Here is a 16,773-nt window from a genome sequence, read left to right as displayed (position 1 = left end):
GTAGAATTACAAACATTCTAAACGTTTATTAGATTATTATTAGGAAGAAACAGGGATTATCCGAAGGCTGCCTTGTATCGCCATCCAAATTACGATACTTAAAAGATTTGAAATGAAAGTAACTATAATTTAGACGTATTTCGTAAAAAAGAACAATTGCAGAAAAAGGAAAGTTACTTTTGGAACAACTTGTATCAATACCTACTTGCTCTACCCATTTTTAGATGTGACTTGATTTCTGCTTTGATGCTTCCTAACTTATCCAGCTACAGAATTCTCTGTTATCGTTTTGTTTCATCAGTTGGCTTCTCTTCTAGTGTTTTCACTATTAAGAGTAGCTATGAGGCCTCAAAGAAGACAGAACTGGCGATTTGTTGGAGTTGTAGGCGGTCTTTTTGGAACAATTCTTCTAGCCCTGTACCCGATAGCCATTCAACCGTATTTGGACTCAAGCGAATGGAAAACCACACAGCAGGTGTGTATGTACATTTGTACAGATGCCCGTATACATATACACCTAATAAATACGCTTTAATTTCGTTTGGAACTAGTATAGTTTCATTTCATTTGGATCTGTTTTTATTTTTTTGCCTCACCCATAGTGATTGATTAGGTCATAAATCTTTTACAGTCACTTTCCATAAAGACTGTGGAAAAAAACCGCTTAGCCAACACAATTTTATTTAGATTATCTATCAAACACACACACATATAAATGGGCATTAAATGGGTTCAGATACTCGCTGATCCGGGACAACTAGAATTTGCATTTATAGATATCCATAAGAACAATTTGTTTCGGTTTTTGTCGAATTGGAAAGTGAGTTCTGACGAGCAGACTGATTATGATTTCAGCATACGCGAAAGAGTATTGTGCAAGAAGAAGTCCAACCAGGAGGCATGAGGGTGTGGTCAGATCCCTTTGAGCGGAAAAAACGGTAACTGAGCGGAAATCGGACACCGGAACTGTCTTCACAGCGCTTCTGCATCGTTTGAATTATAAATTATAAGTTATAGCATGAGCATATTAGTGAAAATATAATAAATAATTTGAAACAATTATAATACGTTTTATTTACATAGTGTTTTATATATATACAATAATTCAGATTTCCCTAGCTATCTCATTTACGACGTGGCAGAGATACAGAATGTTTTAGTTTATAGACTAAACACTTGTGAATTTATAATCGTTATGATGATACTGATAATGTAACTCGCTGAGAAGCCATTTTCCGTCTATGTTTATTTATTGTATGTATAACAATCTTGAATAGTATACTAAATATAATAACTATTAGTAACTAATAATGTGCCTTCGATGATTAGAAATTACAATAATGGACCTAATATTATTATTTAACGAAGGTAAGCGAAAACGTTCGGTTTTTTCAGGTCCTTTTCGGAGTTTCCATAATCACCGTTTGTTAAATCCGATAATAACATACGACTGACTGCATTTTTACGTTGCCTGTCTGCTTGATCAAGCGACTTGTGTTGGGAATTGTCCATGTGCTTTTTGTTTCTAGTCCCATATTTTTTACGTAAAAGGTTTTGAGTAATTAGCACCGATAATTTTACTTTGAACCCCCTTCTAAATTTTATTTTCTCTAGGAATATGTAGTGAATCCTGGGGAGGCTTTTCTTCATTTTTTCTACCGCATGAGAAAACAAATTCAGTATACTATTAACGTTGTTTAAAAGTCAAAAGTACTATTAAGGTCTTCTACGCATGTCACAGTGAGCAAAAGTAAAACGGCTAGGTGGGATCATTCTTGGACTGATAACTGGTAACTTATCACACGCTGTTCCCACAGCTGTGGAGAAATCTGTTAGCAAATGCAACGAAACTGAATAATCACAGAGTAGAGTTCAGATTTGCACCCTTTTATACTAAGCGTCCTCTTGGCTTTTGACGCAAACTGAGATCAGGTTCTCTTTCTCAATAATCTCTTCAAGTTCATGATAGGTATGGCCAGTTTTACAGCAAATCTGGTCAAAACTAAATTCGCCAGTGAAGTATTGGCGGATCCCCTCCGGAGGTCCTTGATGAGGCCTAATTACAGTGCGTTCACATCTTTGGACGCTCTCATCAATTGGAAACTTGTGCAGTCTACAAAAAAGAAAGCAGAAAAGAACAGAATTTTTGTTTCTTTTTTTTGCAATGTTTGCCATATGCGAATTGGGCCATTTTTGGCGTAGATAAATTGTAGTTTCCTTATTTCGTATTATGTTCGTAATGGAAAAAAGAAAGGATACTCATTTTGAATGGAATAGTTCGTTTCATACCTCATCCTATTACTTACCTCTTAATCAATCCATGAATAACACCAAACTGTACAAGCTTGCGTTCATCTATAGACTTTTGTCGCGGTTTCATGAGGTTGCAGATATCGGCCACCGTGTAGTAGCTATTGAACCTAGCGTAAATGGAGAAAATGTCTCTAAATGTTGGCTGGTTACTCGTTCCATACTGAACGTTGTGCACGCAGTCCGCCTGTCAAAATCACAGAGGGCTAGTTGTTAAGAGCTCACCATTATTTATAGATGACCACTTAAATTGCGCACGGGTGAACCTAAGCTATATATTCATTACAGAAATTTGACAATATTCAGAATATTCAAATACGCGAAAAGAGCTGGGTACGAATCCAAAGAGAGTTAGCTACAAATATAGCGCTGAAACACTGTAAGAATTTCTGCCTTATTGTGGTGTCCTACTTTCTTAAATTTACATTTTCAGTCTACAAATAACTTCTTTTATTTAAGCAAATCGTATGATATTTGTCTATCGTTAGCAGGGCATGACAACAATATATATATATATATATATATATATATATATATATATATATTGTATGTATTCGTGAAATATTGGGACGAATCGATTAGAACACTGAATATCCGTAAAAGTTAGTTAGAAACACTTGCGGGTCAAACGTGGAGCTTCGTAGAAGAAATGCAAACTATACAAATTATGACTGAAACTATTTATTTATTTGAATGTTAGCTACCAGAAATGAGTACATTCTGAACTGAGTATATATCGTCCACAGTGTATTTTATTTTCAGTGTAATAAAGTATAAGCTTTTTTAAAACTGCTCCTAACGCAAGATTACCTGTAAATGTCTGTCTGTGTAGAGCTTCTGCATGAGAGGAGTCGCCACATAAATGGCCGAATAAAGAAATAGAGGGATAATTTTGATAACATCATAGTAGATTAAATTACGCAAACAGGCCTTCACTAGGTCAATATCCACATCTGACTCCTGGGCAATTTGGAGTACGTGCCGAAAACCATCAATCAAAGGAAGAATTCGCTGTGTCGTTAGGTCCCACTGGGCGGGTGGTACGGCAGGACGATTTTCAGTGAAGACGGCCACATGATGATCATGTACATCCTGTGGGTCTGCGTGCACACGATTCACCTGTAGTTGATACAGCCACAAGTTTGCCAGGGACAAAAGTAGCAGATAAATAGGACATGCAAGGAACTTCTTAGGCTAAACAAAATATATTTTTTAACAGTTATATCGTTATGATCGTTTGTTGAATCATGAGTAACAGAACAAATAATCATAAACAGAATATCTCATAAAAAAACATATAAAAATATAACAGAATTCATTTGAATTTAGAAGGTATATGTAATTTATAAATGTCCATTAAGACTGATAGTAGTTGAATCTAGAAATTGTTTAATATGGATATCAAAAAATGGATCGTGGCTGTGATTCAACTTATTACACAAATAATAATTTACTAAAACAAAACTTACTTTTAGATAGATTGTCGTTGCTGGGGTGACTTGAATCGAAGCACTCCTCTTCACATCGAGATCATGGCGGACTCTACTGATGATTTCAAGTAAACGAGGTTTCATCTGTCCACAAATATCACATTGTTTATAAACACTTACATTTTTAATTAAAACTAATGAAAAAGGATCAATATCAACAAAACTTATTCAGTCTAGAGCAGAGTTTATCGTCGAAAAAAATCATTTTAGGGCCGTTGGTTCGCCGCTTTACCATTAATGACCTATCAGGTACAAGGAAGTCGAGTACGCAGGCCGCGAAACCGATATTCGAAAAGTTTAGGTAACACATACAACTGGTAACAATGAAAGACCTTGATCAAAAATGCTCTAAAACGAGACAGAATGCTTTGTCTCGGCGAAAAAAAAAAACAAAAAAAAAAGATGTACGGAGCATTCTCGTTGCAATTCATTTAAGGTATGGTTCTTGTCCGCATAAGTACAAAATATTAATCCTGTATAGTAGCAAACCAACCTTAGGATTCGATATAAGTTGGCTTTCTCTTTCCAGCGTGACAAGATAGTGGGCTAATTTACGGACGATAGCCTCGTACTGAATTGTCCGCATATCCACCGAACACACGAAACACAAATTAAACATCAGCTGGTTACGTTCATATCTGAGAACAAATAAAGGAGGTGCAATGAGAACCTGATTATATTAACAGGACATGTTTTGTATATATGGAAATTTATGACAAAACCTAATCTCCAATTTAAGTTCCAGGTGGAACTTAATTATCAGTTTCTTGCTTTTAATAACGATGAAGGGCTTCTGTTTAAAAAGAGGAAAAACCTTTCTCTAGAAATGGTCTGAATGTATTTATGCAAACCTGAAGCAGTTGATAGAGTTTCAATAATAAGCTAATACTATTCACACTAGCAGAGTGATGCTTACTAAGATATACATACGACAGCATACAATAGTTCCACTTACTTGTCATCTTTAATTCCGGCGGGAAAGCCAAGAATCTTCATGGAACACATGTTAATCGTAATAAGCTTGTGTTGAAGTTCTTCCTTGGGGATGAGGTATACTTTGAGTAAATCAAAGGCTTCTTTTTGCACATAGTTCTCTGGATACTGGAATGTAATTTTTGGTCCAACCTTTGGATCGAATTCAGCGAAGAAGATGCATGATATAGGTGACTCAGCCACATTTCCTGACGAAGCGGCCTTCATGGTCATGTTTATGTGGATCTCAACTTTAAACGCATACGAATCCACTCGATTCACTTTTTGTATTTCGTTACATCGAAGGGTTGGTCTACATGATAGTCTATGAAAAACATTATGATGAAAATTCGATGATATAAATCTCCCTTTAACACATAATATGTAGATTTTATTACATATAAATATACTTAAAAATAACTCGACGCTTCTAAATCTCAATAGAAAGCAGTTCTAATTTGAAACTGCCATCACAATAGCTATGTCGTGAACTACATATTCTCAAATTTTGTCTCTGAGTAAGAAAAATCATACCCTGAACAATCTAACTGTTTACTCTTCTACTATAGAAAAATATAATACTTGACTATATGTGATCCCAACTAGTTATTAAAGACATCCTGCAGACTAGAACGCGCAATAAAAAAGCAAGCATTAAGGCAATATAATTTTGGTTCTAGCAAGCCTTTTAGGCCTTTAAAATAACTTAGGTTGGATTGTTCCGTTAAGCCGTTCCAGTTAAGAAACATCGATGAGTGAACTAGTAAGACAAGCCAGCTATGTACAGACAGTCATTCGATATGCCCGGCAGCTTGCGCCTGCCTTGAATAGCTACAGGGATGAACTAAACCACGAAAATGTTAAAGGCCAGGTACAGTCCCGTTATTTGGATAGAGTCGCGTGTCTTTAATGATGGAGCCTGCCGATACTGAGACTGCATTGTTTGAATGGCATCGTGGTATCAAACAAACAGCCATACCGCAATTTAATCATGTGGTGATTTCAAGTCTTCATCACACTTAAAGGTAATGTTTGCCTAATTCTGATTAATTAAATCCACTGAACGGTTCCGGCATACAGACACACTTTTTGTCACAAATATACGTATAACTGTGGTATTTCCTAGACTTTAGAGTACAAGAAGAAATTATACACTGTTAAATGTGGTCTTTCAAGCATTTTATCTAATTTAAAATGAGGTAAAGCCTTACCGTAATAAAGCTTCGCATTAAAAAAATGTCATGAAGCTCAATCTTTACCATTACTACCAGCCGCTTATCAGCTGTTCGTGTGGTTTCGCTGAGAACGAGTTGTGCTCGAAAAGTGTTTCAACAAACCGAGAGCACCAACGGCGCCTTCTTTAAGAATCACTTAGTTTCGTCCCCTTGCAGGTAAATTTTGATGTTTTCCATAGGACCAGTAAAAATCAATTTCTATTCTGGAGAACAGATTGTTGCTATGATGATAAATAAATATTAATTGCATTTGTTGCACCTGTTCTCAAAGCACACAAATACGTTTACTTTCTTTTCGATCTATAATAAGCAGCTTCCGAAGAAAACGTATCTTAGATTTTGACTGTTGATACATGAGTATATAGCGGCAATATATTTAGGAATCTAGGTATACAGCTTGCGCTTGCGGAGCTTCTTAACTTTAGCCTGCTTATCCTGTCTGTCTGTAAGCGTCTGCCAACTACCTCGGAGCAGACGAAATTGCTACGGCTACGCGCAGACAACACACGTAGTCCTCTGGGCACGGGAGCCAAAACTAGTAAGGACTGCGATATAATACAACCATTATTATTGTGTTACCTAGATTATGTGGTTGGGAGCTCCAGAGCTCGCCTATATTGTGCTGAACGGGTTGTGTTGTTCATCGCGAATCGCCGTTCTTAAGAACAGATTAGCTAGGCAGTGAATGTGACGATTGTCGACGTTATTGTCTTGTTATTGTTTTGTGTGTGCGCGGTTCCACTTGTGTGTTTAAAAGACAGAGTGTTGTTTCTGTCGCGGCTGCTGCGACCCGTGATTTCTAGCGTCCCGCCATCGAGCCACCAGAAAGAGTATCTTCAGTAGTGTGTAGGTCCATAGTGAGCGGCTTCAGTTCCGGTACTGAAAGTTCTGTACCGGTCGGCGATATCGGCCGTGTGCCGAGCTACCTTCGCTCGCCGTCGTCTGTTGTTTTGTGTTGTCTTGTCTGGAGTTGACCTGCATTCGGGCCGGCGATTCGTTGGACACGTCGAGCGACGACAGTCGTAGCGACGGTATACGATTTGAGCAGCCGCTCTACAACAACAGCAGTAGCAGCAGCGTGTAGCGCTAGCAAAGGCTGTCGCTAGCGACCGACTCATTAACTGACTGCCGAACTGTCTATCAGTCCGGCCGTCTGTTACATAGACACCAGATAGAGAGTCAGCAAAGCGTGCAGTTTTAGAACAGGCCTGCTGTCTCCGGAGTACAGGTGCAGCAGAATTGTTATAGTTCTTGTTGCAACAGAAACAACAGCATAAGTGGCCGCCCAATCGCTCTACGGTGTAGCTGAATTAGATATCGCCGCTGAGGTTCTCAGTTTGGAGTTAGTCGACTGTAGGCAGAAGTCGTTGGCCTATGGAGTGAAGACAGCCAGTAGGGGGTTTTCATGGTACATTTTTTCCCACAATAGTGTTACTATTCGTGGCACAAAAGATTAGATTTTGTCGCCGCTGGTATTAATCCTGCTGTAGTGGTTAGGATTGCAGGTGGCTGACCAACGACTAAAGTGGCTGTTTTCAAAAATAACTGCGCCTCGTCGTTGTTCCAGGCTGCGTTATTCGCCGCCAAGAGGAGATGAGGCCCAACTTTGTGATCGTGTTTCTATTCGTGTTAAAGGTGAGACTTTTCTTTTTATTTTTCTGCTTTGCTTTGACCTCTGAAATATGAGCAGGGAATAGCGTGTGTGCCAGCGTATACACAAATGAAAAGTTGTTCGTTAGCACATAGTTAAACAAACTGGAGTAGTCTTTACATGTTCACATCATTTCAGACTTCAGAGGGCCGGTGTTCGAATTTTTAAATTAGCTAGAACCAATTAAAGTACTGCAATACCAAATTGAGAAACTTCGATCATCAAGTCTTCATTTCGAATATTGATAACTAGTAGCTAACTATATACCGGTCATCACGAGCATTTGCAATGGGTGCAAAGTCAAATTTATAAAACATGTGCGAAGACGAAACGACCTAGCACTATTTCTGAGAAAATCAGAAATCTATTTTATTATTATGTCCTGCCATTAAATAACTGCACGTTCAAATAGAGTAGTTGAGAGAAGATAATTCTATGCCAGAAGGCACCGAAAACAGGGAAGATGTTATCGCTAACAGAGTCGCTTAGCTCTCGTGTGAGTAATAAACCGGTCGGTGCGTACGTTTGGAACAAACTGCGTACATGGGTGCTTGTGCATTTTTAACTACCTGAAATCTCCAAGTTAAGACTGACTAGCCTATATAGAGTACTCATTCTGGTAGTATATAGAGTGTCGAATCCGAACGGACTATATCCTGTAGACTATATCAGATACGACGAATTACCCCAAAGTTGACTATGAAAGGACTAAAACGTGCCACGGCTTTTACTACAAGTATGCCTGCGAATAGGGAGGTCTTTCTTATGGAAACAGGTGTCAAACGTTCATAGCGACGAGAGCAATCTTTGTTGAGAGATTTTCCTTCTTTCCCTGATGATAGTAACCGTTGAATGCTGAATGCAGCCCCAAATATAGCAAAGATGTCAGCGTTGAGGTTCGAATGAATTTATCTATGATAAAATGCAGTTTATTATATTTGCAAGTCTGTCAACATTTTCCTAACACAAAAATTATTTTAAAACTTAGTTCGCGTTGAAATAAATGTAGATAACGTACAAGACAGCTGAATATCATCATACGTCATCTTGGTAAGAACTTACCGAAGTTACGGCACTAGTACCAATAATAATAACAATAATCTTTGGTATTATTTGTATTTGAAGCTTCCGATTCTGCGATCTAGACAAATGTATAAAGCTGTCTTTTAATCAAACGCATTGTATATATGGAAAAAAGCGGGACGGTAAAGACTATGTAATATCCGTTCGTCAAACATACATTTATATAATAAATTTGTTTGATAGGAATGGAGTCATTTTTAGGTAAAAGCTATCATCAAGTGATTTGTACATATAAAACGCTCTTCAACAAAACAAGACACTGCCTATCCAAGTGGCAATTTATGACGCAAACGGGAAATTCTCTACCCTTTATAAATCAATTAGGAAAATCGTTAGTAATTTGTTGTTTGTAAGGATTTGCTAAAACCCGTAAAAGTTTTCGAGCTTTTCAACAAATAACGTACCTTACGACGATGGTGTTTGTCCACCAACGAAATCATTTCCGTGTTCACCTTTGTAGTGACTTGTTTATACTAGATTGCAGATCCATGTAAATACTACGTTTTTGAATATGTCGTTCTTAGTTAGGAGAAATCGTTAATTCGGCAGCTAGACTACCTTTCCAACAAGTTTTAATAAAGTTTGTAAAAATAGTATATTTGCAAGCTTGTGTGGAGCTCCAGAAATTCTTAGAAGTCCAAAGGATGGTGTTCCTATTCCAGCTGGCTGATTGCCTGTTTTGTAAAGTTGTGGCCTCAGGTCACGCTAGGTGGGCTTTGTGCCCTTTCGAGAAGCTAACGCATACACTTGCATTTCATCCGTTGTAGTAGGTTCATTTTTTTGACTGGATGCTGCCTTCCATGAGCGATGGTCTATAACAGTAAAGCAGTACATTCCTTTGTTCAGCGTTAGCTACGCTGCTCTCTTCTGCGTAGACGTTAGTGGTGGAGACTGAATTCAAATGTTTCAGCCTCGGAAATATTTATACAATCTTACTCCCATCACTTTTGAAATGGGACACAGATGGCATGACTGGTATGATCATGCATTTGACGCCTCAAACCACCAGCATTCAAATAAATCTGGTTAAAGCAGGCAGGCCCATTTGAAAAACTATCAACAAGTAACATAATCGGAGTATGACCTTATTGTTAGTATCTAACATTATACTAGCTTATGTTTAAACCAAGTGTTAGTTGCTTTATATACAATACACTGCACTGTGGCCACACTTAGTCTAGACAAAAATTTTTTCATTGATCCAAGAAAATTTGCTCAATTCCACTTACATAACTTTATAGTCTACATGTGCATATTCAATGTCTATTCCTATCGTGCTCTGTTTCACAGATCTAAACGAACCATCCGATATATAAGAACAGCTCTGACTATAATTTCGCTACTCATATCCTCGTACTCCCCTCTTCTCTTTGATGCAAGATGACTGTTCAAAAGGTTTTAGCTTTACGTGTAAGTTGAATTTAACTAATACAAATGGACATTAACTTGTAAAAATATTTTCACCTAGACAGCTGCCGCATAGTACTACGATCGTGACTTTGAAGTAGAAGGGTCTTTTACTAAAAGTTTACCGTTTTCCTTGTGAATGAAATATAATTGTGTTTCGCATTATCGTTTTTAACAATTTCACTTAACCAATTTGAGTAGATCAATCTATAAAAGTTTGCAAGAATACATTTATAATGTGTGGGGAAATCCTTATAAACATATAATACGTTGTTCTAGCGTGCTCAAACGACGCTTGAGCATAGAGAGAAAGGAACATCGACATACTGGTCTGTCGATCTAAATCAAAGCTAAAGCGATTCACAAAATGATTCTAGGTCCGCATTTGCAAATGCATGTTACATGGGCATTGAACGTCAAATGCAAATTTTCTCTTAGTGGTGTTGGTCAGTTTACTTAGTAATCTTTGTAACCCACAGTAATGGGTTGTTTGCAGCTTAGCATATTAAAGCTTGCGTTGATCCAAATGGAGCAGTAAGTCGTTCGTCCAGCAATTAATACAAATAAAGTACACTTTGCAGAGCGCTGTGCTTCCAAACAAGGCAATGTTGGTGGTGGATTCTAAAATGACATGGATCCCTTCTACGGTATTATGTTCTCGCCTTCTATCTTCAATATTGCTCGCCTGTGTATCACATACGTAGAATAAATATACAAAGAAAAAGTACTCTATTAACGTCTTGTTTACGTTTCACAGCTGTTGAGTAGAGATAAATAGATAAACGTAAGCATGGCAATCTTTCAATTCGTCATATAAATTTCACGGTTATTGTATTTTACAATTCATGTATCTATTTGCCTAGATCATGTGTACCCCATTTCAAGCTATATTCAACACCATCTTTAAGGCTGAAAGTTGTGTAGTATAACAATACCAGTGAGACGATCGAGTTTGGATAAAAAAAAGTTTCAGGTGTTATGTCATACAGGGCAAGCAATAGCCGAAAATTTCGGGTCTATCGATAAAACACACTGCTTGCTTGAGGGTTAATTCGAGCGTCACTGTCTCACATGTATGTTTTTCTCTTTCAGGAATAATAATTTCTAGGCTCACCTTTGGACGCGGGATGTAATATTTTTTTTGTGGTAAAATTTTTTTTTGGGCTTGGTTCTATACCTATCGAGGGTGGCCATACGTTTCATGTTTTCATCCGTGTTACTGAAGTTTTATATGAATTCCATTTTGGGTTATAACTGGTAAATATAAGAACAGCTGACAAGAACCAAGCCAGCCAAACAAATCGGCATGCTTTTTCTACTGTCGTTCCTACATGACGAAGAATTACGATTATAAAACCTAATGAATAGCAAAACCCGCGATCTATTTTGAAACATCCAAACAGATTCATACCTTAGTCTGGAAAAAACTATTGGAATATTTTTTATTTTCAGTTATTTCAGCTAAACTTTTAAATCTGCTGATTTCAGTGTTGATTTGTATAACAATGATTTTTATTACCAAAGCACTTGATATTGTATGCACAATAAATATTTGCCTTTATGACTGTAGTACAGCACTTGGTTGTAAATCTTACATGAAAAGTAAAATTTCACCTTTGTAAAGTAAAATATTGAAGCTTACGTGCAGCTCAGGTTGCAAATCATGGGCATATTTAATCCATTTCCCTTTTAACAATTTCCCCGTCTTCCTAATTACATTTTTGGATAAATTTCAGCTCTTAGTCGGCAGCGCTAATGGAGAAGCGCGGGTGATGACTATCTCAAATTACGAGCAGCTTTTCGGTAAGTGAACAATGCAGTTTGACGAAACCCATTCAGTTAATGACAAACACCATAGTTGAGCAATAGGCTATCCGACTGAAGGATTTCATAAAATATCCAATTATACCACATTACATCAGCGTGATACAATAATGATGGCCTTACCCAGTTATTTATCGTCACCTATATTATCACTACGTGCAATAGTTAATACATTGATGGAAAGTCAACAAATGGTAAGCTCAGTGCGATGATGAAGTACCGCATTTTCATTCTCTAAAATTCAATACGTTGTGTCAACGTTTTATGTGAAATGACCCGGATACGATCGGTGACTTCCATAGATAATTTTATATTACCCTTAAAGATAATTGCACTATGCGATGTAATTTCCAGCTGAGTATGAGGTGGTGTTCATCAACTTCTACGCAGACTGGTGCCGATTCTCACAGATTCTGCAGCCTATCTTCGATGAAGCAGCTGTAAAACTTGAAGCTGAATTCCCAGGAAAAGTATTGCTAGCAAAGGTCGACTGTGACGCACAAAGTACGTATGGTGTTTTCTTACTTGGCTTAGGAATTCTATGTAGCATCTATCTGATTGGTGCGAGTGCGGTCCACGCCATCTATTAAGACTAGCTTCACAACGAAGTCCGCTAGGAGATAGTAAATGGAAAAACATTCCAGGGAAAGCATTTTTAGATTGACAGGTCACATTGACCCACCGTTCTGGCTCTTGTTTCGTTTGCAGCAACACTAGCCGGAAAATTCCACATAACAAAATATCCAACGCTGAAGACAGTTCGGAACGGTTCAATGTTAAAAAGAGAGTACCGCAAGTCGCGTTCTATTGAAGCTATGACTCAATATATACGGGAGATGCTTAAAGATCATGTTAAAGAAAGTACACCATTTGATCTCAGCAAGGATGTTGACGAAGCTAAGAGCGCTCTCATAGGCTACTTCCAGTCGAAGAATAGCACAGCCTATGAGGTCAGTATGAAATTCTTAAATCAAAGCACATCTACACCTAAACGATTTTCTACTTGTTTTAGAGTACGTATTTTTTAACGGTTATCACCAATTGACTGTTATTTAAGTATACACCAGTGTAAAGCAAATTTACGTTTCACGCGTACGCAGTTTTTCTTTTTAATTCTGATACTTAAATCATTACTTCAGATGGGTCTTGCTTAAGTTATGTGGGTTTTTTTTTCAAGAGACCTATAAAACGGCATGGTATTAATATGGCATAATAGCCATGTGCCAATGAACACGCGATCTCCGCCATTAATTACCATGGCAACAACGCACTCAGAAAAGCGTATTAACCAGCCAAACTACGCTGTCCCTATATATAAGCAGGAACTGAAGCGTGATCAAATCAAATAAGCTTAGAGCTGTCCTCAATTTGCCTATTGCCAGGTATTCCGCCGCCTGGCGGCCGATATGCATGATGAATGCAACTTCTACTTTGTTGCCCGAGAGCCTCAAGGTGATGAGCCAAAAGATCGTATTCGATTTAAGGAAGCCAGGAACAAATATGACGCGGTTCGGTCACTAGAATACACTGGAAGTGTGGTAGACTTCGACAAAATCAAGGAGTGGTCACAAGAAAAATGTGTGCCGCTTGTTCGCGAGATCACCTTCGAAAACGCTGAAGAGTTAACTGAGGAAGGTGCGTGGTTCGAATATGCTTGTTGCAGACTTTGCTAGTTGTTGTATGGTAGCTAATTTGGATTTCAAGAAATTTCGTTGTCGTGAATTATACTGAAAGCAATAACTGGGTAAAACTTCATTTACTAGAATAAATCTCAGCATGATTGATTATTGCGAGTCATGTTATGATGACCTATTGAGTGCGCGTGATTTTGAGATTGAGGAATGTCAAACGTGGCATTGCTGTTAGTATACGCGTTCGCCATATGTTCATTTATCGAAAATAAAATAGAAGAAACTTACAATAGAAAATGATCCTGTCCTGTTGATTTTTATAGCTAGTCAACGATATGATTCATAGTGCGTTTCATTTTGCTTGTTCTTTCAGGCTTGCCGTTCTTGATACTTTTCCATCATCCGGGTGATAAAACTTCCGTGGCTGAGTTTTCTCAATTGGTGAAAAATGAGCTTATAACCGAAAAAACGTCCGTCAATTTTCTCATTGCTGACGGTGTTAAATTTGCTCATCCACTACATCATCTCGGTAAATCCGTGAAGGATCTACCGGTCATTGCCATTGACTCATTCCGGCATATGTACATTTTCCCTCGCTATGGCGACATTCACACTCCTGGCCGACTGATGCAATTCATCAAAGATCTCTTCTCAGGCAAACTACATCGGTGAGATGATTTATCGAATCAATTAATTACATACTCACATAGGCTTCTAAGTGGAATGTGATAGGTTTTTGTTGCCCATGAGTGCTCAGTCGTCCTATTTTCTTTCTTGGTTTGACAACTAGAACTACGAGAAGATACTGTTCAATACCATCAGTCTTCGCGTCTATCGTCGACCGTATGTTTGTGTAATGGTAAAGGTAGTATACTAAAAATATTGCGTTTTTACCTAACACTTACTATCCTGTGTGTTTTTCAGTGAGTTCCACTACGGCCCTGACGACCCAATTGTCAATGCTGTACAGACGGACCCCCCGGAGTCAACTTTCCGTAAGCTGGCACCATCTTCGAACAGATATACGTTGCTTCGCGACGAGTTGTAGCTGTCTTCACATCAGCGGTGTTGTGTGTCGGAGCTTTAGTAACGACGGCGTGGTAGGATATTAACAACAAAAATGACAACGACCGCATAAATGGACCTGCTCTGCTGTAGCGGTTTTCTCCGGTGCACGATTTCTCTCCTTTCGCACTGTTCAAGAACTAGTGAACATTATATGTCGATAATTATTCTCTGGAGAGTGTACCTCGAAATCTACGAATATCAACTATATTCGATTAACTTGCGGCGGCGCAGGAGAACAAACGTGAAACAAAAATGATCACTAAGTGCAGGGTTATTGTCGTTAAGCATTTGAATAGGGATCATCTACGCTGCTTAACATTACAGTGCTGTCATCATCCGCTCAAAATACAACACAGACAGTTACGAAAGCTAGTGCATATCAGCAGGCGTGGGATATGCATAACCCGTCTATGAAAACAACTAGTCGCCAATAAATTATCAAAAACACTCAAAAAAAATCATGAAAACTTAAGGGTAGATCAGACTTGAATGCGTCATTGCATTTGCATGCACCGAACACGGAGTTAGGAGATAGATTTTTGACTGTACATCTGAATTACTATGCATTGGAAGATATAGGAACTGTAAAGTAAGGTAATCGGATTCGGCGAAGGTAACTTATTCTTGCTATTTCGGACACGAAACACTGAAATTTATTTACTGATTATTGACATCTGATTAAGAAAAATCGGAAAAACAGACAGCTGTGCTGCAAACGATGGAAGGTCGCTGCTGATAGTGCAACATGACGAAAACGCAAACTGAGAACGAGAAAATGTAACTAGGTTTTATTATAATATAAAAGAAATACTAAATAGATAATTGCGGAGTATATGAGGAGCCAGATAACTATAGGCTGGAAGGTGAGAGCTACGTATGTATTAGACGCCTAGGATATCTTTTGATGGGACTTAAATAAAAGAAGAAAGAAAAATAGAGAACTGTTAAGCGGAGTAAGATCCTATCAGCATCGTCAATAGGGGAAAATGAAGGAAGAACGGGGAGACTAGTTAGAAGAAAATTATCTAATTAAATAGCTTATTACTGGGGTGAAGGGAGGGATCATGCGATCGCTGAAACAGTATCTAAATGTCGATACACTAATATTTCATCAGACGAATAATCTGTCAGTGGCACAACAGGGCTATAGAAAAAGGACTTGTAAGGGGTGATACGAATAGTGAAGCTAAGGAAAATACCCTGCTGTTTTCCTGGGCCTTTGAGAGGGTGATGTAGGTGGCAGACAGCGAATAATCATGTAAAGTGTCGCCAACTGCGAAAAAGAAACCTTGGAAGATTGTAACTACCTTATTGTTTGACAAAGAATAGAAAAGACATGCAATTTTTGCAAGAAGACTTAAAAGGCAACGACGACTGAAAAGTCGGGATAGGTTGATAAACGTAGGGAACTGATTAACTGAGGAAACGGAATTTAAGTGATAATGCTTCATAAATGTAAGATAGAGGTGGATAGAGGCTATGATAGAGCAGAACCCAAGCAAACTACAAAGTAAGATTAAAATAGGATTCTCGCACCTTGTTTCATTTCGTAGCGGTACCAAATTTGTATTTGGCATGAGTGAGGGGTACAATGTTGAGTGAAGAGACGGCACCCAACGAGAAACAGGATTCTGGAAACTGACTGCTATTAGATCTATTTTCACCAATAAAAAAGAAAGCGGGCTCATTGCAGCAATTATTGAATTTTGTTCAAGACAAGTCGTTCATAAAGAGCATACATTGACACGAAGAAATTTCAACTAAATTAAATTGTTGGAGTTTGAAGAAGCTGTCTCAAACAATGATGACGGAAGCATTCGAAGTTCAGCTATTTTTATGTGTGCAGGTGATATTGTATTTTAATACGATGACGTGAAAATAAACCTGTATATTTATTGTTAACAAACTTGTACTCATAAAAGTTGTAGGGAGGCACTAGAATACGTTATAAAAATTAAGTTGCTTTCATGTTTGTTTGCAATTGAGGTCACAATCCCTGTCAAGTTTATACATAAGACAAAACGCTATATGTATATACTTTCTGCTAGAGGTCAAACAGTGTGTCCTTACCAACAACGATAAATATGTAAAGATGAATGATA

The 16,773-nt window shown here is 38.0% G+C and overlaps 2 protein-coding genes across 11 annotated transcripts; one reads left to right on the top strand and one right to left on the bottom strand.

The window, feature by feature from the left end:
• Positions 1-1,046: 1,046 nt before the first annotated feature.
• Positions 1,047-6,465, bottom strand: Nprl2 (Nitrogen permease regulator-like 2). Of its 6 annotated transcripts, none has more exons than XM_022843304.2 (7): positions 5,984-6,465; positions 4,756-4,925; positions 4,294-4,438; positions 3,780-3,884; positions 3,121-3,429; positions 2,307-2,497; positions 1,047-2,113 (listed from the first exon to the last, which is right to left on the bottom strand). In XM_022843304.2, the coding sequence occupies exons 1-7, from the start codon at positions 6,032-6,034 to the stop codon at positions 1,894-1,896; spliced, it is 1,191 nt and encodes a 396-aa protein (XP_022699039.1). In that variant the 5' UTR covers positions 6,035-6,465; the 3' UTR covers positions 1,047-1,893. The 6 variants fall into 6 exon arrangements, with proteins under 6 accessions (XP_022699039.1, XP_022699036.1, XP_022699038.1 ...); XM_022843301.2 differs by having other exon boundaries at positions 4,756-5,097; positions 5,984-6,464; XM_022843303.2 differs by having other exon boundaries at positions 4,756-5,023; positions 5,984-6,464.
• A 357-nt stretch (positions 6,466-6,822) lies between these two features.
• On the top strand, positions 6,823-16,577 carry ERp44 (Endoplasmic reticulum protein 44). 5 transcript variants are annotated; one of them, XM_022843297.2, is made up of 9 exons: positions 6,823-7,642; positions 10,032-10,151; positions 10,730-10,795; positions 11,885-11,951; positions 12,327-12,476; positions 12,681-12,922; positions 13,355-13,607; positions 13,977-14,271; positions 14,528-16,577. In XM_022843297.2, the coding sequence occupies exons 2-9, from the start codon at positions 10,122-10,124 to the stop codon at positions 14,649-14,651; spliced, it is 1,227 nt and encodes a 408-aa protein (XP_022699032.1). In that variant the 5' UTR covers positions 6,823-7,642; positions 10,032-10,121; the 3' UTR covers positions 14,652-16,577. The 5 variants fall into 5 exon arrangements, with proteins under 5 accessions (XP_022699032.1, XP_022699030.1, XP_086826912.1 ...); XM_022843295.2 differs by lacking the exon at positions 10,032-10,151 and having other exon boundaries at positions 6,824-7,415; positions 7,575-7,642; XM_086970786.1 differs by lacking the exon at positions 10,032-10,151 and having other exon boundaries at positions 6,824-7,642.
• The last annotated feature ends 196 nt before the right edge of the window (positions 16,578-16,773 follow it).

This window comes from Varroa jacobsoni, unplaced genomic scaffold (genome assembly GCF_002532875.2).
Source record: "Varroa jacobsoni isolate VJ856 unplaced genomic scaffold, vjacob_1.0 scaffold_1054, whole genome shotgun sequence".
Lineage (NCBI taxonomy): Eukaryota > Metazoa > Arthropoda > Arachnida > Mesostigmata > Varroidae > Varroa > Varroa jacobsoni.
Note: the sequence above shows the minus strand (reverse complement) of the source record. Positions and strands in the feature narration are given on the sequence as shown.

Excerpts from the sequence above, each read along its gene's own strand:
- ERp44 (XM_022843295.2), top strand. The coding sequence starts at position 7,601 with ATGAGGCCCAACTTTGTGATCGTGTTTCTATTCGTGTTAAAG. Across the intron at positions 13,608-13,976 it reads TGAAGAGTTAACTGAGGAAG|GCTTGCCGTTCTTGATACTT; the intron begins GTGCGTGGTTCG and ends TTGTTCTTTCAG. Across the intron at positions 14,272-14,527 it reads TTCTCAGGCAAACTACATCG|TGAGTTCCACTACGGCCCTG; the intron begins GTGAGATGATTT and ends TGTGTTTTTCAG.
- Nprl2 (XM_022843301.2), bottom strand. The coding sequence starts at position 5,006 with ATGACCATGAAGGCCGCTTCGTCAGGAAATGTGGCTGAGTCACCTATA. Across the intron at positions 3,885-4,293 it reads AACTTATATCGAATCCTAAG|ATGAAACCTCGTTTACTTGA; the intron begins GTTGGTTTGCTA and ends ATTTGTGGACAG. Across the intron at positions 2,498-3,120 it reads ACACAGACAGACATTTACAG|GCGGACTGCGTGCACAACGT; the intron begins GTAATCTTGCGT and ends TGATTTTGACAG.